The sequence below is a fragment of the Eretmochelys imbricata genome, chromosome 6, assembly GCF_965152235.1.
Source record: "Eretmochelys imbricata isolate rEreImb1 chromosome 6, rEreImb1.hap1, whole genome shotgun sequence".
NCBI lineage: Eukaryota > Metazoa > Chordata > Testudines > Cheloniidae > Eretmochelys > Eretmochelys imbricata.
In genome coordinates, this window is record NC_135577.1 from 113,654,238 (window position 1) to 113,682,051 (window position 27,814).

At 41.9% G+C, this 27,814-nt stretch overlaps 2 protein-coding genes across 2 annotated transcripts in view; one reads left to right on the forward strand and one right to left on the reverse strand.

The window, feature by feature from the left end:
* The first annotated feature begins 2,210 nt into the window (after positions 1-2,210).
* Positions 2,211-27,814, forward strand: part of TDRD9 (tudor domain containing 9) — a 146,492-nt gene continuing 120,888 nt past the window's right edge. The window contains exons 1-2 of the mRNA XM_077820530.1: positions 2,211-2,365; positions 20,580-20,680. Coding sequence (XP_077676656.1) covers positions 2,211-2,365; positions 20,580-20,680 — 256 coding nt within the window. The remainder of the gene's footprint in view (positions 2,366-20,579; positions 20,681-27,814) is intronic.
* On the reverse strand, positions 6,215-7,633 carry RD3L (RD3 like). The gene is made up of 2 exons (XM_077820531.1): positions 7,335-7,633; positions 6,215-6,512 (listed from the first exon to the last, which is right to left on the reverse strand). Exons 1-2 carry the CDS (start codon positions 7,631-7,633, stop codon positions 6,215-6,217), a joined length of 597 nt encoding a protein of 198 aa, XP_077676657.1.

Consider the following 27,814-nt stretch of genomic DNA (forward strand, 5'->3'; position numbering starts at 1 on the left):
AAGCATTCATTTAAAAGGCCATTTAACCCTTACTGCTGTGAAAAACTTCTGAATACACAGCAATGCAATGATGTTTTCCCTGAACTGTGGAGAGACAGCTCTATTACATCTGTTACCTTTCCTGATATGAAGCAGAATGAAAAAACTAGTGTTGTGTTTTCAAAGCTGCTATTCAGAACTATGAGAAAGACTTCATACATTTCAAATGGCTTCTGCTTAGAACAAGCATTAGGAGGCAACGCAGACATATATATCTATCAAAGCAACAAGAGGATCTGATACAAAAGGGAAAAAAAGAAAAATATATGGACAAAATGCTTTTTCGCCCACTAGCAACCAAATAAAGCAGAGTGTATGACTTCAAATGTGTACTGCATTAACAATAGGCTCAAATGAAATCCCCACTGAATAAACACACTAAAAATCCCAGCACCCTTGAGCTACTGAGCCCGGGGGGCGGCGGGTAAGATCCGGGCATCCTACAAGGTATTGGCCCATCTTTTACATCTGCTTCTGGCTACTAAGTGCCTGCTACAGCGCCGAGCCCTGGCCTGTTCACTCGAGGAGTGCTTTGGGCTCTAAATCACCTCTGCAGAGCAGGGAAGGCCTTTGCTAAGGACTCACCCAAGAGACCCACCTGCCATCCCGTCCACCCACCCCGGAGAAGGAGGAACGTGCATCACCACGGAGGGGACCTCGAGGCTGTAGGCGAACAGCGTTAACTTGCTACCCTCCACCCCCGAGGAGCAGGACAGACGCGACCGATCTCCGCGCTCCCCCTCCCTCCGGCATTGCTAGGGCGCAGCCCCCGGACTTCTTCCCCAACGGCTGTCCCGGGCCAGGCCACCTCCTCTCCTCTCTCCGTGGCCCGGCCTTCTTGGCAGCCGGACCCGGCTCCGGCACGAATCCCCCGGGCTTACAGCGCCTGAGGAAGGCCGCAGCCGCGCTCGCTGCAGACCCGGAGGAACCCGCCCTCCCGAAGCTCCCTCAGCAAGACCAACCGGGCCGAACCCACCTTGGAACCGGTGACACACGGGCCGTTGGCGAAGGTCACGGAATGGAACTGCCGCTACCGCCGCGCAGGCCGCTGGGAAAAGAACCGCCAACGAGAGGAGTGCCTAGAACGTCTCCGGCGGTGCCCCTCCCCCTAGAGAAACGGGAGCGACAGGCACCCTAGCAGGCCCTGCTACCCCAGCTAAAGTGCGCTCTGCTTTCGCCTCAGCGCCCCCTGCCGGCAAGGACCCCTCAGCGCCCTTCGCCCACAGCGCCCCCCTGCCATGCAGCCTGCTCAGTGACCTACCTCCCGCACGGCAATCCCTGCAAAGGAACCCGCGCTTCCCAACGCCCTGTCTTCTGTTGCGCCCCCTGCCGGGAGAAACCCGCTAAGCCCTCTGCCAATTGCCAAAAAGCCCGCTCGGTGCTCTGCCGTCCCCACGGCACCCACTATTGCGGAAGAGCCCGCTCAGGGCCATGCCCGCCATTGCTCCCCCTGCTGACTAAGAGAGATCCCCCTCCAGTATAGGAAATAGCTCAGGGCCCTGCCGTTCCCCTATAGCCCTTTGCTGGGGGGGGCACGCCCAGCTGTTCCTTCAGTGCGACTTCAATCCAGCGCAATATCCCCCCTGCATTGCCCCGATGGAGAGGAACCCCAACAGCCCTTAGGAGGGGGAGTACTGTACAACCTGTGTCCTGCGCGGCCTTCCCCAGGCAGTCTGGGGGATGGCTTGTCTTCGGGCAGGAGCGGGATTTGCCAGGTGGGAGTCATACGGGTTATGGGGTGTGTGTAACCTATGGCGGTGGTTAGGGGGATTTGCTGACAGTGGCTGCTGGGATTCAAGGAGGGAGGGGCGCATTACCCTGGGATGAGGGAGAGGTTGGCTGGGATCAGGGAGGAGAGGGTGCGGTTGGTGCCCTTCTAGGTGTTGGAGGGGAGGACGCTGTAGTGGGGGCTCATCCTTGGCACCGCAGGAAGGATTTGGAGGGACCAGGGCGATGCGAAGGGAACCTCACTGAACGCAGCGCGGGAAACTGAGCAGCTCACGTCCTCGCCGCGGCTGCGCAGTGTGAGCACGTGGCTGCAGGGGGTGGGGTCGGGGCTGGGCGGAGCCGGGCGAGCGCGCGGCGTGCACGTGCAGGCGCCCCGTGAGGTGTGGTCCGGCCAACTGTTGCGGGGAGCCTCTAGTCCTTTCCTTTGCGGTCCCGGCCCCGCCATGCTGCGGAATCTCACCCTCGACCAGATCAGTGACTGGTTCACTCTCGGCAAGACGGTCACTAATGTCGAGTTACTGGGCGGTGAGCCTCAGGCCGCCGTGCCTGCCCCCCGCCGCGGCTCCAGGCCCCCCGCGTGGGAGCCGCCCGCCGCCGGGTGAGTGTAGGAGCCACCCGGGGACGGGACGGGAGCGGTGCTGTGGTTTGACCCCGCCGCCGGGCCGGGATTATTCCCCTGCCACGGATCTGGAGTGGCCCGGCCCCACTGCCGCGGCTCTTTCCTTGGGCAGAGAGGTGGTGGGGAGCGGCCTGGGGATCAGCGCCCGCCAATAGAAAACTTCCTCTGCCGTGGTACAGCAGACGGAGACCTCTGGCCCGCCTGAGGCTCCTGAGCGGGGGAGGGGATGGCCTGGCCTCGCTGTGGGGCTTGAACTGGGTGTGGGCTAGTACTCGGGCAAAACTATCATGAGCCAAGACAGGGACAGATTTGAGAAACGTAGCCATGGGTGGGAGCTCATGTAGAGTGAAGTTCTTGAGAGACCATTAATTACAAGAGTGAGGTTATCTTAGCACATTTTTTTGCCAGAAGATGTTAGTTCTCCACAAGCCACACGGTGGGTAGCAGGTTTGTTAGCACTAATAGAGTTTTTCAGCCATTCAGTATGCTCCTGTTTATCCAATACCGTGTTACTTGGGGTTATCCAAACCTCCTCCCTGTTGTCTGAATCCCTTCCTTTTCCCATATGTAGTTCATGTTGAGGGTGGGGGAACACGGACTGTAGGGGGCAAAGAAGGGATTCAGATAACAGGGAGATTTGGGTAATAGAGTAGGTACCCCGGCCAGGACTTTGAGGAGGAGGATGATGAGCCTGCCTCCCTAGGTGTGGGGGATGCCAGCCAGCCTGCAACTCTGATGTCGTGGGGGTGAGTGAGCAGGGCTGTGACAGGTTTTCTGTGCTGCCACAGTGCTGGTCACACCTGATCCTTGAAGGCTCCAGGTTCAAGGAAGGCTGTGGACTTGGCAGGGCAGAGTCCTGGCTCGCGGTTGGTCTCTGCTTCTCCAGAACCGCAGCCTTACCCCCACATTGTGCCTGCAATAATCAAGAGGGCAGGAGTGGCAGCAAAGGGAGCCCTCTGCAGCCTGCTGTTACAGGAGTGAATGAGCAGGGCCATGACAGTGGAGCTGCGGAAGGCTTGCTGCCACTCCTGTACTTATCCAAACTCCCAGTTACCTGAATAAAATCTCTGTCCCCCATGCTGTTCCAATAATTGGGAGTATACTATACTCATAAATCTTTGTGTCTAACTGTGAATACTGTGCTGTTGATCTCATATTGTTTGAGGCTAGCCTTCTTTGGAAGTCCATGTTAGTTATGTACTGCAGCAGAATGATGGTTTGACCACTAAGTGATAGATTTTTCAGCCTTGATACCCTGACCTAACAAGGAAGTAGTTTTGAAACTCCTTTACCATTTTTAATTAGAAAAGGGCAAAATAGAAAGATACCACTATTTAAGTGGACTCCCATAGCAAAGGTCTATTGCATGTGACCAAAATTTTCATCATATTAAAGAAATTAGTTTTGTTTTTTTTTGAGCTACACCAGAGAATGTCAATTCTGGAACGCTTAGTATAGCATGTCCAAGTCCTGGAATTGTAAACATTCAATTACTTTTCACTTTCTCTTGCAGAGAGAGAGAGAGAGAGAGCTCAAAGTATAACTTCTTGGGCATTTGACAATGGAAAAAAAAAAAGTCCATCAAAAGGCTCAACAGGTTAATCCCCTCTCTTAGATCTCAGGAATCATAGGATATGCCCCTTTTGCTTCTTCCTACCAAAGTCTCCCTGTTCTCACACAGTCATCTCTCCCTGTGGAATTCCTGAGAATTATAGGAAAGGAACTCTGCTTCTACAGACCTGAGTGTTGCATGATGTTGAGGCTAGAATGAGTGATCAGGAGGATGTTCACTCCCTTCCTTTGGACCTACTTGATATGCTCATTAGTTTCAGGAGGTTTTTTGTAGGGCTGCTGCCACTATGAGATGTAAGCTCATTGCCCCCCCTCCCGGATATATCCACACAGCCTGTGGCAGTGAGTCTCAGAGCCTAGGTCGACAGACTTAAGCTTGTGCTGAGGTGCTACAAACAGTTGTGTAAACCTTGCAGCTCAGTCTCTAAAGCCCAAGTGCAGCTGTTTTAGTGCTTTAGCATGAGTCTGCATGTCTTACTTGCCTCTGGTTGTAGCCTAGATATACTCTCTGTGCCTTAGGATGCTTGTGAGGGTTCACTCTCGTTTCCCAGTGTTTGTCATAGAGTCTCCAATGAGTTACTAAATATTCTAAAGCTCAGAAGGTATGGGGAGGCCTGTTCCTATGTGTGTGGAAAACTATTCCATGTCTAGAGTTATAGGCAGTTATAGGAGTATAAGCTCTTCGGAAAATGAGCTCTTGGTTAACTAAACTTTCAGAAAAAAAGAAAAATTTTTTTAGACTGTCTTGCAAAGCACTAAATGAAGGCAGAAGATAGTGACCTTTATCGCATGAGTCTGTTTTCCAGTTAGTTTTTCGTACTTGGAATGTTCTTTGTATTTTCAAGCTTTTCAAAGTTTGAGTGTTTTAAAAATTCTAATGTGTTCTTGTTTTGTCTACTCAACCTTAACTTCATTATAACCTTTATTTTTTAATCTGGAAATCTGTAAATGAATATTTCTCAAAGCTTCAGTTGTCCTTTCTCTACGTGTTGAGGAATTCTATTGAAGTGTCTTACTGGTATACTGTAGAAGGAGAATAAGCAGAGGAACTGTTTCTCCATAGTGCCTTTGTGAAAAGACACTTAGAATTGGAGCCAATTTTTCTTTTTTAATGGTGTGACAGACTAACAAAAGAAAAGAACATCTGGAGGAAGAAGCTTTTTGTGTAACAAAAGTGTGCAGAAATCTTCCTTCTGTGATGGTGGGAGTCAAATCTAGCCCTGTCACAATTGCAGCAAAAGTGGGTTTTTGCATCATGATCATTGATTTTTCTGCTCTAATTGTGCCAGTTGAGGCCACAGTTACTACATGTCAGTTGAGTCTAATACAACTTTATTATGATCCCATATTGATGGCTTGGGGCAACAACTAAAAGACTTTTATGTCTGTTTTTTTAAATTTCAAATGCTCAAGTAATGTATAACTTCTGGAACAAGTTTTCAGACTCATTCACCACTACAGAAAGCTGATTCTGTAAGATACCAAAATCACAAAGTTATTCTGCAGCCCTGATTAAGAATTAACTTTTTCCAAGAAAAGCAAGGAGATGAAGTAAAACCATTTTTATTTTGAAATAAAAAGGTATCTCTAAGTCTTTTCAACGAGCCACTAAAGCTAGTTAAATATCCAGATCGTTTCTCTTCATTTGAGGAGCTTTGCAGTATTGCAACATATGCAGAAAACAGTTCAGAAAACTAACCATAAGCAGTACAGACAATGTTATAACTTTTGATTATTTTTACAAGTTCTTGTTGGACTTGTGTAATAGTTTTCATCATCAGAACTTCTCAGTTATATTGAATAAATTGATTACTGTTTTAAAGCATACCTCACACACTGTATATTGTTTCCTAAGAAGAATCTCAAAAAACTATGTAGACTACTGAACAGAAGTCCCTGTTAACATTTTGCACAGTGATCGGATTTTGAAATATGGAAAATGGCTATTGCTTGTTACAGTAGATGTTATAGGTACAGTACAAATAGGATAGTTTCAACATTTTTGGAAAGATCTACGGTTATATTTTTCATATCTTTATATTAAAAGGTGCCCTTAAACACAACATCCTTGGAATAGTAATGGTAAAAAGGCTAATGATTTTAATTAAAGTTTGTAAAATGTATAGATACTATAATTAGGGATTTAAAATTCTGAGCTTGCAACAAAGGGGAGCATGCCATATTTCTTATTCCTATATGTTTTTACGTCTCTGAATTGGGATGATAAAAGGGAACTCAGATAACTGAAGAAAAATTTTAACTTGATGGATAGTAATGTGGAAGATTCCAGATTCGGTGAGAAAAAGTGGGAAACATGCTCTGTGTATTTTTGTCAACGTAACTTGAAACTGTGGGAATTTCATCTTTGTCCGATTTGTTAGAGCTGTAACCAGGCACTGTGAAATGTTCAGAGCAATTTGTATTCCATACATCTACCAGTTGGTCTTGTTGGTTTTCCTTCTCAGTTGTAGTTAGAAAATCTTTTAAAACTTGCTTGAATATGTAGACTATTTCCCATGGTAAGACATCATTTTCTGCCAAAACTTCACGAAATCTAGAAACAAAAAAAGAATTGAAATGTAATTTGTCAGTGCTGAAAACTATTCCAGAACACTTTTCCTCCTCTTCCTTTTTTTAGGGGAAAAAACTACTTTCTGGCCTCACTTGTTTCCTTTATTCCAAAAAAAGAAGAGAAAAATAAAAAAGCTCCTACAATGCATTTGGATGTAGTACAGCTGTTAAGATTGGTGGATACTATTTTTTTTTTTTTTTTGTATTAAGCTGTCTTGGTAAATTGATTTAAACTGACTTTGCCCTCAAGTATTTTTTGGGCTTTAAAGGGATCATAGGTTTGTTCTATTCTTCCCACTCAGCCCAGGAAACTATATTAAAAATATATCATTTGGGGAATTTACATATAAAATATCACGTAGAAAAAGTTAATTATTGATGTGTGTTTTAACTAAATGTTGGGACATGCTTAATTGCAATCCCTTTAAAATGTGAAGAGACTGGAGGCTTGTATATAAAATATTGTGTTAATACTCTAACTCAATTCTGTGGTCATCAGGTAAATGATGGGTGTCAGATGTCTAAGCATTATATAATCTCTCTGGTGCTTTGAAGATCATGCAATAAAAATATAGAAGACCTTTAGTCAGTATACTGTGTTATGAAATTAAAGAGTTATTTCTAGAAAAGCTATAGGAAGCTATACAAATAAGTCTTAATTTAAATTCCTAATCATTGTTACTTTGGGGAAAAAAACACAACCAAATTTTAACAACTTTGAATTGGAATGTTGAACAACAATAAGGAGAACTTAATTGTTGCCTAGAAAGTGACAATTACAGTAACAAGAAAGAAAAATTGTTACCTGCTAAGAACAGTTCCAGTTTGGCAAGGTTGAATTTGTGAACAAAGGACTTCAAGCTGCCTTTGTTCAGTAGCTGGGATTGTGGCTTGAGGATTTTGGTAGTTCTTCAGCCAGTTGTAATCCACACCATTTTTCTGGACTCTTTGTTCATTTTCAATCTCTTGTACTAATCTTTCACGCTCTTTCAGGTGCCATTTCAATTCCCTCAGCAGGGTCTTGGTCACTACTTCTGAGCCAGGATATTTGGCAGATTTGTAGGAATCATTTTTTGACCACTTCATCCAACCAAAAAGTGGCATTTTTTAGCTATGAGAAGATTGAACATTATAGTGCTTTGTATGGTAAACTGTAGTGTTTGTTTTCCATGAAAAAGATTAATAGAAAATTCAGAATGCTTTTTGTGGTGCGTTTGATATAGATGTGCATATGCTCAATGTTAAAATAGTTTTTTAATACACTTTAAGATGTAACTGATCAAAGCCTCCAACCTCAAATTAAATATGACATGTTACCATTTTTACAAAGATGGAAAGAGACTGTTGTAGCAGTTTATCTCTTCGGTAGTTTTATCTGCACCATTAAATCATACTAAAATTTACTAGACTTTGAAACTGAATTGTCATCCTTAGTAGAAAATATCATTTGATAAATTGTTATCCTGAAATGCTTTTAATATATGATGATCAAAATGATAAACTTTCAGTTAAAGGAATTCCTAAGCAGTTGTTGTTCAATATTTAGAGATAGGTAGTGTGATTCTGCATTTGTCACTCTTTAAAATCCCATACCTGTATTTTATTTTAAATACATTTTTCTTATTTACTCATTAGCATCTGGAAAACTGTAACAGAAATTAAATTATATATTTTTGTTATATAGGTGTAACTTTGTCACATTTATTACAAAACAGTACACTAACTTGGGTAAAATAACATACTGTACCTTTGATGCACTTGTTTGTGAACCAGTTGTTGCGGTTGAGTTTGCTTGAATTGAGATCTCTTCTTATTCTAGCATACTCGGTTTCTGAGCTGTAGCCACTATTGAAAGAAAAAAAGTTTTCCCAATTTACTCAAACTGTGCTTGGAAGAATAACTGTCTGGACTGAGCATGAGATTTCGATTCCTTCTGCTTTTAAGTTTAATTCATCTTGTAATGTAGAGAGAAATCCTGTTGACCTAGCATTGGCAACTAAGTACTTTCCACAGAGTCCATTAAGGTCTCCTACCTTTGAATTGAGTTCTGCCTATGGCAGCAATTTAAAAAAAGATGGCAGCGATTTCAGATGCTTTTTGCTAAATACATCCAAAGGTATTGTTGGTCGTCAGACGAATAACAATATCTGAAGCAACTACAGATGCGCTTCTAGCTAAAGTTAAGACTGTCGCATGATGTGATGATTGGCTGTGCATAGCTGTAGGTCAGAATTTGGTGCTGTATTTTTATACCTTTAGAGCGCTAAAAATAACTGTTCCTTTTATTGTCTGTCTAAACTTTCAGGTCACTTAGATGCTAAAGATTTTTCGTATTCTGTTAGTGTGGGGGAAATATATATGAGGCTGTTTCTTTACAGTTGTAAATGTGTAACAGTAATCATTTTCTGGTGAGATCTTGTGAAAGCTCTTAACTGAGCAGTGACAGTAAAAAGCAACTTACAAGGTAGTTGCTCAGAGATTTTTAGGCTATCATAATACTCTGTTTTCTGATGAATTTCATCTCATGGCATTAAAACTGTTTTTAGTTGTAGAGTTTAGCTGTTAGCATTTTTAATTATCATTTCAGATGTAGTTAAAGAAGCAACTTCGCACCACTACAGTACCCCATGGAAAATATATTAATCTAATAATAATAAAGGGTTAGAACAATGGCGTAAATTAAACTCAGACTGAAGTAAAAACAGGATTTTAAGTCTTACCATAGACTTTTTTTTCTCCCTTAACTGAATGTGAATCTCTTGTTCTTTTTTCTTGTTGATTATATTGAAAATATCCACTTCAGGTTTCATTTTCAGGGATGATATTGTGCATGCTAAAGGTCGCTGAAGCAGCCATTTTCCGTTCCAGTTATCAGGTCTGTTCCTATTAATCTAAACAGCAGGCATGATATATAAAATGCCTTCTGTTCTTCTCTCTGTATTGTTTGTTTTAGTGACTCTCTCTTCTGCTGTAAGTATTGTTCTCTCCTCTTTTACCTCTCCACTGTTTTGTTGAATTGTTGGAAGAACAGGGATTGTGTAAAACTGTTCCAAATGTCATGCAATATAAAGGATGATGTGTATGGCTGTTATTAAAGCTGATACTACTTAAACATTGGAAAAATTCAGATGTCAGCATTAATCATCTTCAACTGGAAGGTTTTCACATTGCATTGTATATGGTACTATGAAAAAGGAAAAGAGCTGGGCTTATAATGACAGAACTGTCGTCACAAATTTTCAGTTGAAATTAAAATGTTTCCTGCCACCTCTCTTCCAGTACAGTTAGTGTGTCACCACTTTTTTTTCGAAAAGTATATCAGATTGTATTGTATCAGAAAATAAACTGTTGTACAATACCTGGACAATATAAACTTTAAAAAGCAAGAAGGTGAATACTGGAAGATACATGACTTTAAAACCACAGTGAGCAGCAGTCTTTAAAGATATTGTATCTACAATGCTTTGCTTGTTACCTTAATGTATTTTGTGGGGATGTAAATTGAAAATGTTCTTTAACATTGCATTGACATAAAACAGTGAAACTCAGCATCCATACTATATATGCCTTCATATAAACTTCAAATCCCTATTCAGTGAGGCTTTGAATTAGGGATGATTCAAAGCAGATCAATAGTTAATCTAGTCTGATATCCAGTGGCCAATCCTGAATGCTTCCTCGGGAGGCATAATTCCCCCCACTTACTACAGTACCATTAGGTGGACATTTGTGCTTGGCCTCAGCTGGTAAATTGGCTTATACCCTGAAGTATTAAGGAATTTTATCCTAATTAGTAAATTAGAGAATAAATTCTTATTAAAAATTATTACGTTGTTTGCCTCAATGATATCCCTCACGTAGTTCCATAGTTAAAATACACATGGCTCAAAGTATTTCCTTCTTAACATTAAATTTGTGGCCATTTAATTGTGAGTGCTCGCTGGTTCTTATCTTATTGGCAATAGATGCATCTAACTGGCTTTTTCGAGATCATTATGTTAGCAATCTGTACTATCTCTCCTCACTCTTGTTTTTCCTTCCTCACTTAGTAGACCTAGGGAAAAATTTTCAAAAGCACTTAAATCACACTTTCAAAAGTAATTTAGGCACTTAGGTATCATTGACTTTAAGACTTAGGAGCCTACGTCACTTCTGGAAATGGGACTTAAGTGCTTCTGAAAATGTTACCCTTGCTCCTTTAACCCCCTTCTCTTCACCCATCCCTGAATCAGTACATTTTAACCATTTTCATTATCCTTCTCTGAATCTTTCTTGGTCATTTTTAAGATACAATGACCAAAACTGTGTATAATACTTAGGTGAAACCATACCATCAGTTGATAAAATTCTGTATATTTTTCCTATCTCTTGCTCAATACAGCACAATTTACTTTGGTGCTGCAGATTGAGCATGTGCCTTCAATTAGTTTTCCACAATATTTTAGCTCTTTCCTGAGATAAACTCATCAGTGTATAGAAAAATCTCAAATTGTAGTCTTACCTTGAAGTAAGTAGTAAAGTAGTCTTACCTTTCTTTTCTCTAGCTTCATCTGCCCGTTGTGTTGCCCAGTTATCTAGTTTGCTTAGGTTCTTCAGGAATTGATCACAATCCTTCCTATAAATTTACTAATTTAAGTTCTGTAATCAATTTGTTACCACACCATTCACCCCCTTTTCTAGATCACAGTAAATGTATGGAAAACTATTTCTAGTATTTTACTTGGGGTGCCCCACTGTTATACATGCGGTGAATTGACTATGTACTTATCCATTCCTGCTTCTCCATTTTAATTAATAATAGCCCTTTCTGAACTTCAGTTGTAGCTCCTCCTGTTACGCAGATTAGGCCAGAAGGTAGCCAGTCACCTTTTGGACTCAATAGTCTTCTCTCCCATCTCCATTTCCTAGATTTCCTCTTGACTTGTTTAGCCGGGCAACTGTGTGTTTGTTTGGTCGCTCGCTCGCTTGCAGCAAGAAGTGCAAGTGCCAGAGTGAACTACTTTTTTGAATCTCTTCAAGCAGTTTTGATAAGATCCTTCATTATGAATGTGTTGATCAGAATTGGTCCCAGTACAGACCCCGGGGGCCATCACTATTTACCTCTCTCCATTCTGAAAACTGACCATTTATTCCTACCCTTTGTCTCCTGTCTTTTAACCACTTACTGATCCATGAGAGGACCTTCCGTCTTATCCCATGAGTGCTTACTTTGCTTAAGAGCCTTTGGTGAGGGACTGTATTAAAGGCTTTTTAAAAGTCCAAGTATGCTATATCCGCTGGATCACCGTTATCGACATGCTTGTTGACCCCCACAGAAAATTCTATAGATTGTTGAGGCATGATTTCCCTTTTCAAAATCCATGTTGTCTCTTACCCCAACAAATCATGTTCTTCTGTGTGTCTGATAATTCTGTTCTTTGCTATAGTTTCAACCAATTCGCCTGGTACTGAAGTTAGGCTTACCGGCCTGTAATTGCCAGGATTGACTCTTGAGCCTTTTTGAAAAATTGGCATCACATTAGCTATCCTCCAGTCATCCGGTACAGAAGCTGATTTAAATTATAGGTTATATACCACAGTTAGTAGTTCTGCAATTTCACATTTGAGTTCCTTCAGAACTCTTGGGTGAATGCCATCTGGTCCTGGTGACTTATTACTATTTAATTGACCAGTTTGTTCCAAAACCTTCTCTTAATGACACCTCAATCTGGGACAGTTGCTCAGGTTTGGGAATCTCCCTCACATCCTCAGCCTTGAAGACTGATTCAAAGAATTCATTTAGTTTCTCTGCAATGGTCTTACTGTCCTTGAGTAGTCTTTTAGCATTTTAAGTGTCCAGTGGCCCCACTGATTGCTTAGCAGGCTTCCTGCTTCTGGTGTACTTACATTTTTTTTTTTTGCTGTTACTTTTTGAGTCTTTGGCTAGCTGTTCTTCAAATTCTTTTTTGGCCTTCCTAATTATATTTTTACACCTCACCTGCCAGAGTTTATGCTCTTTTCTATTTTCCTCAATAGGATTTAACTTCCAATTTTTAAAGGATGCGTTTTTGCCTCTAACCACTTCTTTTACTTTGGTGGCACTTTTTTGGTCCTCGGTTTTTTTTTTAATTTGAGGTATACATTTAATTTGAGTCTCAATTATAGTGTCTGCAGTGTTGGTAATGGACGCTTCAGTATTATAATCCAAGGCCTTTAGACACTAACCTTCATGTAGCTGTTTTGGAATTTAGCACAGTCTGCCAGGCCTACAAAGTTAGCATTCCTTTCCAGGGCTTGATTTAGGCTGAGTTACTCTTAACTTAGAAGTCTGCTACTTTGTTCTCTAGGATCACTTTTTGTTTTATGAAAGTTTCTTGGCTTTATGCTTGTGAAGAAGACCTTGTAAAGATGAACAGTGTGTACCCACTATATAGATGTCTGCAGAGAGTCCGAAACGATAGCTTGAGAGAGGGAAACTGCTCTGTGCATCTCTATGATGGATTAATTTGTATGGTGAGTTACAGTAATTTAAATGTAAACATTTCAATGATTTCACCTATTAAAGCATGTAAGAAAGGAGAGGGACAATTATGGTATGAAGGGTTACACAACCTGCTGTGACAGCTCATTTTAGTATCCTGAGTGAGTAGTTCATGAGCGAATACTGTTGCTCTTCCAAATTGTCCTGTGGAACCAAAAGACCAGAGGAGAAAAGATGAAGCCCAGAGATCATAGAATCATAGAATATCAGGGTTGGAAGGGACCCCTGAAGGTCATCTAGTCCAACCCCCTGCTCGAAGCAGGACCAATTCCCAGTTAAATCATCCCAGCCAGGGCTTTGTCAAGCCTGACCTTAAAAACTTCCAAGGAAGGAGATTCCACCACCTCCCTAGGCAACGCATTCCAGTGTTTCACCACCCTCTTAGTGAAAAAGTTTTTCCTAATATCCAATCTAAACCTCCCCCACTGCAACTTGAGGCCATTACTCCTCGTTCTGTCATCTGCTACCATTGAGAACAGTCTAGAGCCATCCTCTTTGGAACCCCCTTTCAGGTAGTTGAAAGCAGCTATCAAATCCCCCCTCATTCTTCTCTTCTGCAGGCTAAACAATCCCAGCTCCCTCAGCCTCTCCTCATAAGTCATGTGTTCTAGACCCCTAATCATTGTTGTTGCCCTTCGCTGGACTCTCTCCAATTTATCCACATCCTTCTTGTAGTGTGGGGCCCAAAACTGGACACAGATCACAAAGGGGAAGCCAATTCCACAGAGCTCAGCAGGATATCCCAAGATTCCGCTGATCACAAAGGTCATCCTTCCCTCCCAAACCTCTTTAAGTAGCAGGGGTGTTGCCTGCTATTGTGGTGAATGTGTGGCTTTCTCCTTGGAGTTAGTGGCTGCTACTCTTTCTTTTGCTGTAGAGTAGGCAGGATACAGAAGGTCTCAAAGAACTATTGTTATAGTAAAAAGCTGTTATTTTTCAGACACTGAAACTAAATTGTCTTGTCTGAAACCAAAAGTTTTCTTTTCCATTCTTCAAAATATAAATATTGTGGTGGGGTTTGGTTTTTGGTGCTTATACTTCAACTGAAACGTGTAGTTGTGCCAATGGACTTTTTTTTTACTTGTAATTTCCTAAGAGGAGGAAAGTTAAGTAACTAGCATGAGAAACATCTGTGCAGTCATTTAATATTTTTAAATATAAAGCTTTTTATTTTGAGAAAATGGTATGTCTTTTAAATTTTGAAAAATCCATTGTTACAGAGCCTTAGGGAGTTCAGAGCATAAAACTCATTGACTCTTAAAAATCCTTACCTTAGTTCAGCTTTTATATTGTGTAACTCAGTTTTTGATGGCTACACTGCCCTAATTCAGAACAGTAATATTTCCACTAGTGGCTTCCTGTTGTAGTGCTACCATTTTCAGTTTTTTTTTTTATTTAGAATGTAAATATAAAGCCCTGAAGCTGAATTTCTAAAATCATTCTGCATGCCTTATAGGATTGAGTATTAGGACTTTTGCCTGGCTGTACATTTTCTTTTAAGTTAGCATATCTTTGTAGTTAAGATTACAAACTCAAAGTATTGAATATCAACTGCCAGTAAAAGGAAAGACACTTTTATTGTGACCTTCAGCAAACCCTAGTTGAAGGTTATTCGCTGTTATAGCAAATGTTCAGTTATGTAAAGTGTCACATTATTTTAGCTTCAGAAAAGAGGCCATGAAACAGTCTGTGTGTATTATACTAAAATTTTAAAGTAGTAGTACTGCTCCCTATACAACAGTTCCTTTGCAGCTTTAGGTTTCTGTCCTTTTTTCCTGAGGTTTGTGTGAAGAGGAGAAAAGAGGAAGCTATGCTACTGGGAGAGAAGTGGGAGAGCATTCTTGTACTGGATAGCAACAACTTAGTTCAGACCATTTCTTTTTTGATCTAGAAAGTGAATCACATTAGTTTTTAAGTATAACTCTTAGTCCCATACTAACAGCAGTGTTCTGGTGAATGAAATATGGAAATTAAAGTGGGAAAAATAAGTGTATCAGAAACATGACAGTAAAGTGTTTTTTGTAAACCTCATCCAAGAACACTTTGTTTGTGATCGTTCACTAACTATTTTGATTAAGCTTATGCATGGTATCCAATTTAAGGTGCATTCACATCTTTTTTAAGGTGAAATTAATGGCAAATCCAAGACTGGAACAGTTGCAGATTGTTTGTTTGGTTTTTTTTTCCTTCTCCACAAACAGAGTTGTATTAAGTGGAAAATTACAGTCTCTTGCTTCTTCCCCAGAAAGTATCTTCCTCCTTAAAAGGACACATCCTTAACAATTTTTGCTTGTCATTACGCTTAACATTCTCTTCATAGGTCAAGCACTTGTTGGGGGAATCAGTTATTTTTCAGGGAACGTCATTATGTATACATCTTTGCATTTAACAATTTTTAAAATACTAGCACCTAAAACGCACTATATTCAGTGTGTATAAATATTTTAGTATGTTTCATTAAACAAGACATTTTCCTTTAGTTGGGCCTGGCATGTTAATGTAATAGTGGCTGAGCTTTGTCATTTTTTCCATTGTGAAAACTGTTCAAAAGAGTCTGTTTTGTCTGATATTTCAAAAGAGTCTTCTAATTTAAAATTTACTGAGTGATTTCCTTTTGTTATGTTTGCCAGGTTGACCTATTGGAGGTCATTTTATAGCTTCAAGTAAAGGAAGACCTTTCTCTTGCTGAATTTATTTAAAGCAAGGCGCCCTCAGTGCACTGAGAGCATTTACAGCTGAATGTGCCAACAATTTCTCTTGTTAAACTGTGTTTCCCTTCTAGTAATTCTTCTGAAATGACAGTTGTATTTTGTTCATTTGACATTAATTTTTTTATATTGTTTGGATTTATAATACTACCACAAAGGTGTCTGTTCCAAACATGTGCCAATAAGTTATTTAAAAACAGTTGAAAACAGTGAAAAAAATAAAATCAGTACCAGCCCTGCAAAAATGACAGTAGTTAAATCATATAGCAAAAGGTAAATGAGGAAAAGTATCCCACCTTCTGTAAATATTTCCCCTTAAACATCACCCAGGTGCCTTAATAGAGTACATCTTGCCAGCCAGACTTCTCTTTGGTTAAGTCTGCCTGCTGTTAGACTCCTGCAGTGGGCCCCTGACGGAGGCTCATGGGGCCCAGAATAAGGGGCTGTTTAATTGTGGTGTAGATGTTTAGGCTCCGTGTGCAGCTAGAGCTCTGGGAACTACCCACCCCACAGGGTCCTAGGGCTAAGGTTTCAGCCTGAATCTGAACATCTACAATGCAGTTGAACTGCCCAAGCCAGCTGGCACAGAGCAGCTGCAGGTATCTAACTGCAGTGTAGACATATCCTTTGAGGCCAAGGAAGCTCCAGCTCAGGCTCATCCACTGATCTAAAGTATTTCTAAAAATAGGCAGGTCACAGGCTATTTAGGGCTTCATTGGTATATACTAACATGTTATGTTCCAACCACAGACAGCCATGACAGATCATAGAGCATTTGTATTATAGGTGAGGGCATTAGTATTCCCTATAATTAAGGTTGCTTAACACTTCCTATGTAAGGCACTGTTTTCAATTGCGTATAACTAAGGCTACGATTGTGTCACGGAGGTCATGGAATCCATGGCTTCCATTGACCTCCATGACATTTTTTCCCCTGGGGCTGGAACTCCCAGCCAGCAGCCCTGCAACTCCCGGCCCTGGTGGGGGAACCCCCTGCAGCTGCCCTGGGGTGAGTGGTCCCAGTGTTCTGCTTGATTGTTCGGGCCAAGGAAATGTATAGACTAGATGATCGTACAACAAAGTGTTTCTGTGAGAACGTCATTGGAATATGGTTTGAACTAACAATGGACTGAGATTAGCAATGGACTAAACAGAAGTAGCAGCGGGTGCAGAGTGCTTGCAGTAGTATCTAATTGCCAGAACATAGTTTTGATTTATGGGTTTGTAGTGGTGGGCTGGGGTAGACAAGAAACTGAAATGGTAGACTGGGAAGGGAGCAGAATGATTGAAACTGATGACAGACTAATTATTTTGTAGTCCAAGCAAGCAAACAGCCATTATTAGAAAGGAATTATCACTAAAACTTTTTTTGCTGTGTAGATTTTGATGTATCACTCCAACAATAAGCCAAATTGTTCACTTTTAATTATTCAAACTTTTAAATTCTTTACTGTACATCTGCTGCTCTTGTTTCGGAGGGGATCCAGAAGGCAGCTTGTTCATGCACGGGCTGAAACTGTGGAAAAGCAACATCACTTGCCCCATAACCTCAGCCGTGCAGAACACAATGCCATCCACAGCCTCAGAAACAACTCTGACATCATAATCAAAAAGGCTGACAAAGGAGGTGCTGTTGTCATCATGAATAGGTCAGAATATGAACAAGAGGCTGCTCAGCAGCTCTCCAACACCACTTTCTACAAGCCATTACCCTTTGATCCTACTGAGGGTTACCAAAAGAAACTACAGCATTTGCTCAAGAAACTCCCTGAAAAAGCACAAGAACAAATCCGCACAGACACGCCCCTGGAGCCCCGTCCTGGGGGTACTCTATCTGCTACCCAAGATCCATAAACCTGGAAATCCTGGACGCCCCATCTTCTCAGGCATTGGCACCCTGACAGCAGGATTGTCTGGCTATGTAGACTCCCTCTTCAGGCCCTACGCTACCAGCACTCCCAGCTATCTTCGAGACACCACTGACTTCCTGAGGAAACTACAATCTATCGGTGATCTTCCTGAAAACACCATCCTGGCCACTATGGATGTAGAAGCGCTCTACACCAACATTCCACACAAAGATGGACTACAAGCCGTCAGGAACAGTATTCCCGATAATGTCACGGCAAACCTGGTGACTGAACTTTGTGACTTTGTCCTCACCCATAACTATTTCACATTTGAGGACAATGTATACCTTCAACTCAGCGGCACTGCTATGGGTACCCGCATGGCCCCACAGTATGCCAACATTTTTATGGCTGACTTAGAACAACGCTTCGTCAGCTCTCGTCCCCTAATGCCCCTACTCGCGCTACATTGATGACATCTTCATCATCTGGACTCATGGAAAAGAAGCCTTTGAGGAATTCCACCATGATTTCAACAATTTCCATCCCACCATCAACCTCAGCCCGGACCAGTCCACACAAGAGATCTACTTCCTGGACACTACAGTGCTAATTAGCGATGGTAACATAAACACCACCCTATACCGGAAACCTACTGACCGCTTTTCCTACCTACATGGCTCCAGCTTTCATCCAGACCACACCACACGATCCATTGTCTACAGCCAAGCTCTATGATACAACCGCACATTTGCTCCAACCCCTCAGACAGAGACAAACACCTACAAGATCTCTATCAAGCGTTCTTACAACTACAGTATCCACCTGCTGAAGTGAAGAAACAGATTGACAGAGCCAGAAGAGTACCCAGAAGTCACCTACTACAGGACAGGCCCAACAAAGAAAGTAACAGAACACCACTAACCATCACCTTCAGCCCCCAACTAAAACCTCTCCAACGCATTATTAAGGATCTACAACCTATCCTGAAGGACGACCCAACACTCTCACAGATCTTGGGAGACGGTCCAGTCCTTGCTTACAGACAGCCCCCCAACCTGAAGCAAATACTCACCAGCAACCACACACCACACAACAGAACCACTAACGCAGGAACCTATCCTTGCAAGAAAGCCTGTTGCCAACTGTGCCCACATATCTATTCAGGGGGCACCATCATGGGGCCTAATCACATCAGCCACACTATCAGCGGCTTGTTCACCTGCACATCTACCAATGTGATATGTGCCAGCAATGCCCCTCTGTTATGTACATTGGCCAAACTGGACAGTCTCTGTGTAAAAGAATAAATGGACACAAATCAGAGGGAGAACACTTCAATCTCTTTGGTCACTCAATTACAAACCTAAAAGTGGCAATACTTCAACCAAAAAAAAATGTCAAAAACAGACTCCAACAAGAGACTGCTGAATTGGAATTAATTTGCAAACTGGATACAATTAACTTAGGCTTGAATAGAGACTGGGAGTGGATGGGTCATTACACAGAGTAAAACTATTTCCCCATGTTTGTTCCCCCCCACTGTTCCTCACACGTTCTTGTCAACTGCTGGAAATGGCCACCTTGATTATCACTACAAAAGGTGTGTCACCCCCCCTCCCCCATGATCTCCTGCTGGTAATATCTCACCTTAAGTGATCACTCTCGTTACAGTGAGTATGGTAACACCCATGGTTTCATGTTCTCTATTGTGGAAGTATAACATTGTGTAAGGGGACATGCTGGATACATTGATATGAGAGGGCATGCCAAAACATGTTACAAAGTATCTGAGGGAGCACACGTAGGGACAGTTAGCTTTTGAATGGAGAAGCAATTAAGATAGAGCCAGCACGTCTGAGAAGCAGGCATCAGAATGGAAGGTGTGAAGGGCAATTAGTTAAGTTAACTGGAAGCTGTTAAAGGAGATTGTTAAGGGTGGCAGGTAATTGAAGATACGTGACTAGTCTCAGGGATCTCAAAGGGTGGTGACTAAAATCTTTTTCTTCTTTTGTCTGTAACTTCTCTGTAACTTGTTCTCCAAAAAACTGTATAAATTAAAAGACACAAGCCCCACTCGGGGGCTCACTTCTAAATGTATTAGCAGAGCAGCTTTGCTAATAAAATAGAGTGGTCTGATACATTGTGAGTCTGAGTCAAACTTTGACACTATGTATATAAATCTCCCCACTGTATTTTCCAATGAATGCATCTGATGAATTGAGCTGTAGCTCACGAAAGCTTATGCTAAAATAAATTTGTTAGTCTCTAAGGTGCCACAAGTACTCCTTTTCTTCTTGTTCATATTGTTTGCTATGTGTTATGTAGAACAGAATACTTTATGAATTGGCAGGATGTAGAAGGTATATTCCTGATTCTTAGACATAACTAATATAACTTTTAGGATTTCAGGTGAGGCCATTGATCTAATGCTCGTTAATAGTGTTGTTCTACCTCCTCCCCGCAAAAACAAAACAACCCCCCACCCTTTTTTTATCTCAAGGATAACAAACTTCCTTAAGGCTGCAAATATGATCATATTTTCTCATGTTACTATTCTACCTCCAGAAAATCATGCAAGATGGATATTAAAAAAGAATAATAGTGTTCTGTTTAATCCTTTCTTGGCAGAATTATCTGGGCTTTTTGTCCAAAAGAAATCTTAATTTCTGTTTTGATGGGAAAATTAGGACTAAATGGTCAGCCCTCCTCCCCCACCATTATTGGTCACTCGGGGGGTTAGAATTCAGAACGTAAGGATGTTCAGAAAATGTGGTGCCATAACCAGGATAGCATCTAAGTACCAGGGACAACATTGCTGCCTGGGTGGTGCATTCTGTAGGGTAGATCCTGCCATAGCATGATGTGGAGGCCCTGAAGTTATTGAGTAACCCTGTTGTCCCCAGAGATTTGTTTATCATTTTCCTTGAGGCTAGAAAGGATACATTAACTTGTTTTCATTTCTTTTTCAGGGTACATAACAAAGAGAATGCTGGAGCTGAATATATTGAAAAGTACAGAAAACTGGAGGCGCAAGAATTGGACAAATGTGATAGCGTTCACTTTGGACCAGGTGAACAATGAATGCTCTTTGCCCACTCCTGATCCTAATGTTAAAAAAAAAAACAAAGAGCTTAAACTGTGTGGTCTGTTTGTGACATATTATGTCTGCATTTGTTGTATTTTGTTTAAGGATGGACTGGTATTAACAAGTGAACAGTTGACTTATGTGTATAAGTGGGTTGTGTGCAGATGCAAGTGCACAGATACAGTGCGCTTTAATAAGGTTATATACATTTAATTTAGGATTGCAATATATGCATATATTTGTGTGAGAAGGTTTTTCCATGTATACTTAAAGAGATGGTTTGTGGTAACATTTTGGGCCTAGTAAGCCCCCAATTGTAAGTCCAACTGTTGGAAAGTGGACTAAATATAAAATATTCCAATCATCTGTGACAAATGTTGATGGAAAAAGCTACAAATGGAAGATGGATTGAATTAGTCCAAACAAAAAGGCCTACTGATATAACTCGAGCACTGTGTTGAGATGTCATGCCTGGTAAACAAAAGGAGTGTGGGACTGGAAACTAATGGCCCAAAGTTGGTGGGTTGTAAATTAAGCCTAATTGGTAGATAAAATGAGAGAATGGGCTCTTGTCCCTATCACTTTTCTTTGTGGCTTTTTTTGGGGAGAGACTCAAGTAGGTTGGCTGGGAGACTGGTGGACTGGAAAGAGTGAGCTTCACCATAATGGCTGCCACTTCCACTGTGGCCTGGGACCTTGGGATTCACCGTCAGACCGTTGGGCCTTCTCTAACCTGAGCCTGAGGGATGTACAGGCCAGAGAGAGGGACCCAGATGACATTGCCACCTCCACTGGCTTTGGCTAAATCCTGAACACTGCCTGGAATGTGAGTCTTTGTCCACCCCCTGCCATGCTTCCCTCACCCACCATATTTCTTCTTTTGTATCTTTTTGCCATCTCTTTTTAAATTAAAGAGTCTGGCATAGCGAGATAAGACTGTATCCTTTGCAACACTGGTGAAAGCCTCATGACCAAAGAAGCAGCTAAAGCAATCCCCTAAATAGCCCTGATACTGGTAAAAATTTGTGAGGTTTTGAAGTGGTTGATGAGACTGTTTGCTGGGCTGTGTTTCTCTAGCAGTGAGGTTGCAAATAGGAATCAGCACCAGAGACAAAAGCTGCATTTTCTATCTTTGCTGTTCTTTGCTCTTCCCTTTTATGTGTTTTTTTTTTTTTTTCCCTAGGAAGCATGGTCTGGAGCTGTTAAAGTCCAGTTCTCTCAACTGACTTTTCTTCTTCCACTCTGCCCCCCAAAAGGACAGTTATTACCCTCTTTAATACTATCGGAAAAACTGTCCAACAAGGATTTTTTTCCTTTTGAAAACTCTATAGCTAAAGTGAAAATGAATAAGGAATATTGTTAAAATGAAAGTCTTAATTAATACTTACATTTCAAATACTAACTGTTTTTCCTTTTTCTGTATCTTTAATAAAAGTTTTTTAAAAATGTAATGGTATGCTTGCCATAGGACTAAGCATGTCGAGGTCTCTGTGCTCAAAACCTTAACCAGGACTGTTTAGAGTTGTACAATGACTGCGTCTCATTAGTACCTTTGACTTGCTTGGCTCATTTAATCAATCAAAATTAATACAATGGGGCGTCTTACAAGTTACTAATATCGAAATTAACTCTTTATTTTGTATTGTTCCAGTTACCAATCCAATTGATTGTTGTTTTTCTTGGCCTCTTTTCCTGCACTGCTGTCATCCACTTCAATTTATTTCTATGTATGTGTGTCTCCCCCTTCAAAATGCCCTTAGTAGAGGGAAATTTGGCTGCACCACTTTCCCAGCAGTTCTGATAGGAGTGTGAAACTGACTAGGATTTCAAGATAGCTCAGCTTCAAACAGTTACCATGCTACTTAACCTCAGAATAAGTTAATGCAGGACAGCCCTTTTTTTGATAAAGATACAGTGTATGCCCTAGTCTTCTCATCTCTTTCAGTGACTAGGTGAGAGGGCATCAAGTTGTCCCCAGTATGTGAAGTTTCATAAAAGAAATGAGCTAAATAGTCCTTTAATTGCAGAATGCCTAGTTATGCCATTATATATTAATAGTGATTATAGACAAATATTTGTCATTTGTACACCTTTTCCCTTGCTAACACAAGATTTCTACCTAAAGTATATTTTCTAGTGGTTTCACCAATTTATTTTTAAAAGAGATTGGTGCTTGCAATACTTTTCATGAAAGAAATAGGAAGTTTATATATTCCAGCTGAGAAATCTTTACTGATATTCTGCCTGCTAAATTTATCTTTTCCTAATATTCTTCCATTTCTCCTATTTCTGTTTTCTTGGTCTTCTCCTTCATGTTTATACCCTCAATATACTATAAATAGTTACATCCCTCCTTTAATTTGTCACTTACTGAAACAGCATTTATTAATTATCCCACTGAATATAAATAAAAACACAGAATAGCGTATGGATGCTCTCCAGTTATTTCTCTCTTGTCTTTTCGTACTGTTCCACTTTGTCATGGTGTGGGAGCTCAGTTCATGCAGATTCCTGTGTTGCAGTCAATCTCTTCTGATCAGTGTTCTGCCCCCAGCTGTATGGTATAAATTGCGGGGAAACTAAGCAGACTGGATAGTGATGGGACTAGAAGACGGCTTGTGGCATTCTGCGACAAAGTGGCAAAAACCTAGCAAGACTTTCTGTATCACAAAACATTCAAGACATTTGAAATATATGCCACCACTTCTTCCAAATAAGCAGATTCAAGATTCCTATGGCTGGATAGTGTTAAAAAGGAAAACGGCGTCTGAGTTTGAGAAATGTGAGATTAATACCTCAATCATAAATGTTTTTTTTTAAAGGCCAAACAAAGCACCTATCTTAAAATAAAATTTACGGATAGTAAAATGTTAACGACTGCCGATTTTAGGAGGGCTAAGACTCAGTTATAATTAACAGTTGTTTTTGTGACACTTGTTTTACTTGATTTAGGGATATGGGAATCATCCTAGTGAAGTAGACTGGTGGAGTGGTCCATCGAGTTCAGCATAGTGATCCAGAGGGAAGGTCCATGAAACCTTGCCATAGGCATTTAAGGAATAACCTCTCCAGAGCAGAAGCTTCTTCCTAACCACAATTAGTTACTGGCTGGTGTGCACCTAAAGCATGAGGGTTTATATCCCTTTCAAAGCTTGTTTTTTGTTGTTGTAATGTGGAATGTTCTTGTTATCCATATAAGTGGCTAGTCTCTTTTTTGACTCCTGCTAAACAGTTGGGCTCAGTGATAACTTGTTGCAGTTGTAGCTAACTGCATTGCATTTGTAAAGAGAGATCACTTTCTTCTTGGTTTAAATTTGCTGCTTTTCAATTTCATTGAATGTCCCTGTACCTTCATATTGCAAGAGAGGGTAGCTAGGAATGTCCAAACTGTCTTTTCTGTATGGAGAGCGAAGGCTACTGAGTAAATCCATTTACAATCTTGACCCATGCCAGGCACTATATAATAGAATACAGGTCATATGGCAAGTTCAAGCAGGTTGTGAAGTACAACAGGAGGAAAATACCTTTTTGCCAGTGATAGTGAGAGCTAATGCAGAGTCAAATAGCCACTCTCTTTTGCCTCGGAGCTATATACAGCTCCACAGTGTTAAGGAAAAGTTAGCACATGTGACTCCATTTTGGTTTGGGGCCCACCATTGTCTAAAAACAAGCACATCATGCACCAGGAGGCGTGTTCCTTAGATACTGCTTTCCTGTGAAAATCCTCCTCCTTGTCTCCAGCCTGCCTTGACTCCCAGTATCTGTTTTGTTTTTTTTTTTGTCAGTCCCTAACTCCCTATCTCCTGGCCTTTGATGTGAGGCCTCCCATCCTGATAATAAAAGTTACTCTTGCATGGCTTTAGGACCATGCTGTGTAATTAACATACTGGTTTAGCACGAGGAATGCACCAAGCAGGGGTAGATGATAGATAAGAAAAGGATTTGTTTATTGGCTAATGTTTCCGATGCACGAGGGCAACAGGCTTTGCTAAAAAGTATATAACCTTTGTATAATCTGTATTCGGGGTCCCCTCCTGGCTAGCAGGAGGGCACCACGCTCGAGCGTAATAAACTTAGTGTTTTTTGGGAACTCTGCAGTTGTGGACTTTATGTGCCTCAGCCTAGATTCGAACTGTGCGTGTCCTATCAGGTGTAATTCGCAGCATTTGTGTGCGTGTCCTATCAGGTGTAATTCGCAGCATTTGTGTGCGTGTCCTATCAGGTGTAATTCGTAACAACAGTATTATCAATAAAAGACTCCACTCCAAAGCCCCCGCCCACGATAGGGGATACTGCTGTGAAGTCACATACAGAGGAGCACCCATAGGGACAATATTTGAAAAAAGAGGAGGAAGTTACTCATCTTGTGCAGTGATGATAGTTCTTTGAGATGTGTGTCCTTATGGGTGCTCCATGACCCGCCCTCCTCCCCTCTACTTCAGAGTTCTCAGTCAGACGCCAGAGTCCTTGCTGCTTGGTATCAGGACTACAGTACTGAGCATGTCCTGGTTGCCAGAATCATCAGCGGCATTGGGACGTTCACCTCCAGCTTTCTTATCTGCCCCACCCTATTCTAGCGAGGAGGCAGACAGTGACCAAGACGACAACCTCTCTCTGGCCTCACACCATGCCTTATCATTACAACAATCAGGATTTTCCCGACTACACTCACACTCCCATCTCCAACCCTCCTGGTATGGCCATCTGTGGGTGCTGCCACCCATGCTCTTTCCTTAGCACCAGTCGCTGTATTGGGACCCATGGGCAGCCTGTAGACACTATGCTTCTCGAGCATCTAGTGTCTCCTACACAGAGAGAGAGAGAGAGAGTGTCTACTAGGCAATCTCCTACAGTCACTGTGTCCAGAGCCCCAGAATTTCAGGAGGAAACTTTTGAGTAGCAGATGGCCAGACTAGAAGAGGAGACTACACCACTGGCAAATATCTTTTCCTCCTCACTGGATGAGGTGGTGATGCTCTCACCACAATCACTGGCCGATGGTGTTAAGTTTTTTCAAGATTTCACTAAGAGGGTTGCTGACAGACTGCAAATTGCCCTCAAAGAGGTGAAAGACATCCACTACGAATTGCTGGACACTTTTCACACCACCTCCTCCTCTTCAAGAATTGCCCATCCAGTCAATGAGGTGCTTTTAGATCCTTCCAAGGTTATATGGCAGACACCAGCCTCTATTGTGCCAACATGTAAAAGGGCATATGAGAAGTACTATGTGTCCCTGTCCCCACCCCCACCCCCCAAAAGAGGCAGACTTTCTTTTTATGCACCTTCAGCTTAACTGTATTTCATGGATGCTGTTAATTCACGAAGAAAGCAGCACTATGCTAAATCAACCCTTTATGACAGAGACTAGAAAAGGCTGGACTTATATGGGAGGAAAGCATATTTCTCGGCAGCTCTGCAGTTCAGGTTTTCAAACTACCAAGCCTTAATGGCAAAGTACGACCATGATTTATAGAAAACTCAGCACCTTTATTGACCACTTGCCAGGAGCACAACAAGAACAATATCAAGCCATCACCTGTGAGCCATCACCAGCTGATAGCAAGAACAGTGCTGCAGACTACACTGGACGCCTTGGATACAATAACCCTCTCAGTTTCGACGGTGGTGGTAATGAGGCTGGCTTCGTGATTACACCTCTCAGGGCTGCCGAAGGAAGTGCAGACAATGGTTGAGGACCTCCCTTTCGAGGGTTTCAGACTCTTTGCTGACAAGATTGATGCATCACTTCACACTTAAAAGGATTCCAGAACCACTCTGCACTCTCTAGGAATTTAAGTACCAGGACAGAAAAGAAAATTTAGTTCACAACCATCTCACAGATCCTGACCACCCCGGTCACCCCCACCGGTGATACTGTGAGCCGCAATGAAAAAGACATATGATGCAAAGCAGAAGCAGTCAGCCTGTCACTCTTGAACGTCTCAGCCCTCGATCTCAAAATACCAATTCTGATGCCTTGGTTGAGGCCCCTAGCAACCACTTGCTGCAGCATACAGACCTTCCACATCCCTTCAGATGTCACCTAGCTCTCGTTCTCTGGAATTGGGAAAACATCACTTCCAACAAATGGGTCATGGATATAATTTCTAAGGGTTACTCTGTCCACTTTACCACCCTTCCCCTTGTCCCTCTTTAGGGACTTTTCTCATAAGAGAGTGTTACATCAGGAAATAGACCACCTGCTATGCCTAGGGGCCACAGAACCAGTCCCTGTTCACCTCAGAGGCAAAGGCTTTTATTCCAGATATTTTCTGATTCCCAAGAGAAAAGGAGGTGGGAGACCCATATTAGATCAAAGAGCACTAAACACCCATGTGAAGGCGCAAAGATTCAAGATTATCACACTAGCAGCAATTATTCCATCTCCAGAGAGATTGGTTTTCAGCCCTTGACCTACAGGATGCCTACTTCGACATCTCCATCCTACTGTCTCAAAGAAAATTCCTCTGATTTACCTTTGGCTAGGACCATTACCAGTACAGAATGCTTCCATTTGGCTTTTGTTCGCACCCAGAATATTCTCCAAGGTCCTCTTGTTGTAGTGGCACATCTATGAACGTTAGGTATAGTTATTTACCCATATCTGGACAATTCCTTTGAAGACACCCTATGAGCCATCCAAAGAACTATGCACATATTTGCACAACTGAGACTGCAACTCAATGCCCAGAAATCATCTTTGACTCCAGTATAGCTTTTGGAGTTTTTAGGGACCAACTCGACGTAGTGCAAGCGAGAGCATTCCTTCCACTGCATAGATTCAACACCCTGACCAGTCTCATAGAGACCTTTCAAGCCATCCCACAAACACCAGCCAGAAATTGCCTTCAGCTTCTTGGGCACATCGCGGCGTGGACATTTGTGATATCTCATGCCTGATTACTCATGAGGTGTCTACAGACATGGCTCAGATCTGTTTACACTCTAAACAACAACAAGCTAAATAAGCCACTGTCAGTACCCTCCAGGGTCATACACATCCTGGAATGATGGAAAGACCCATCCAATGTCTGTTCAGGGATCCCCTATCAGCACTGATTCGAGTAGATGCCTCTCTGATAGGCTGGGGAACCCACCTAAACAACTGCAAACTTC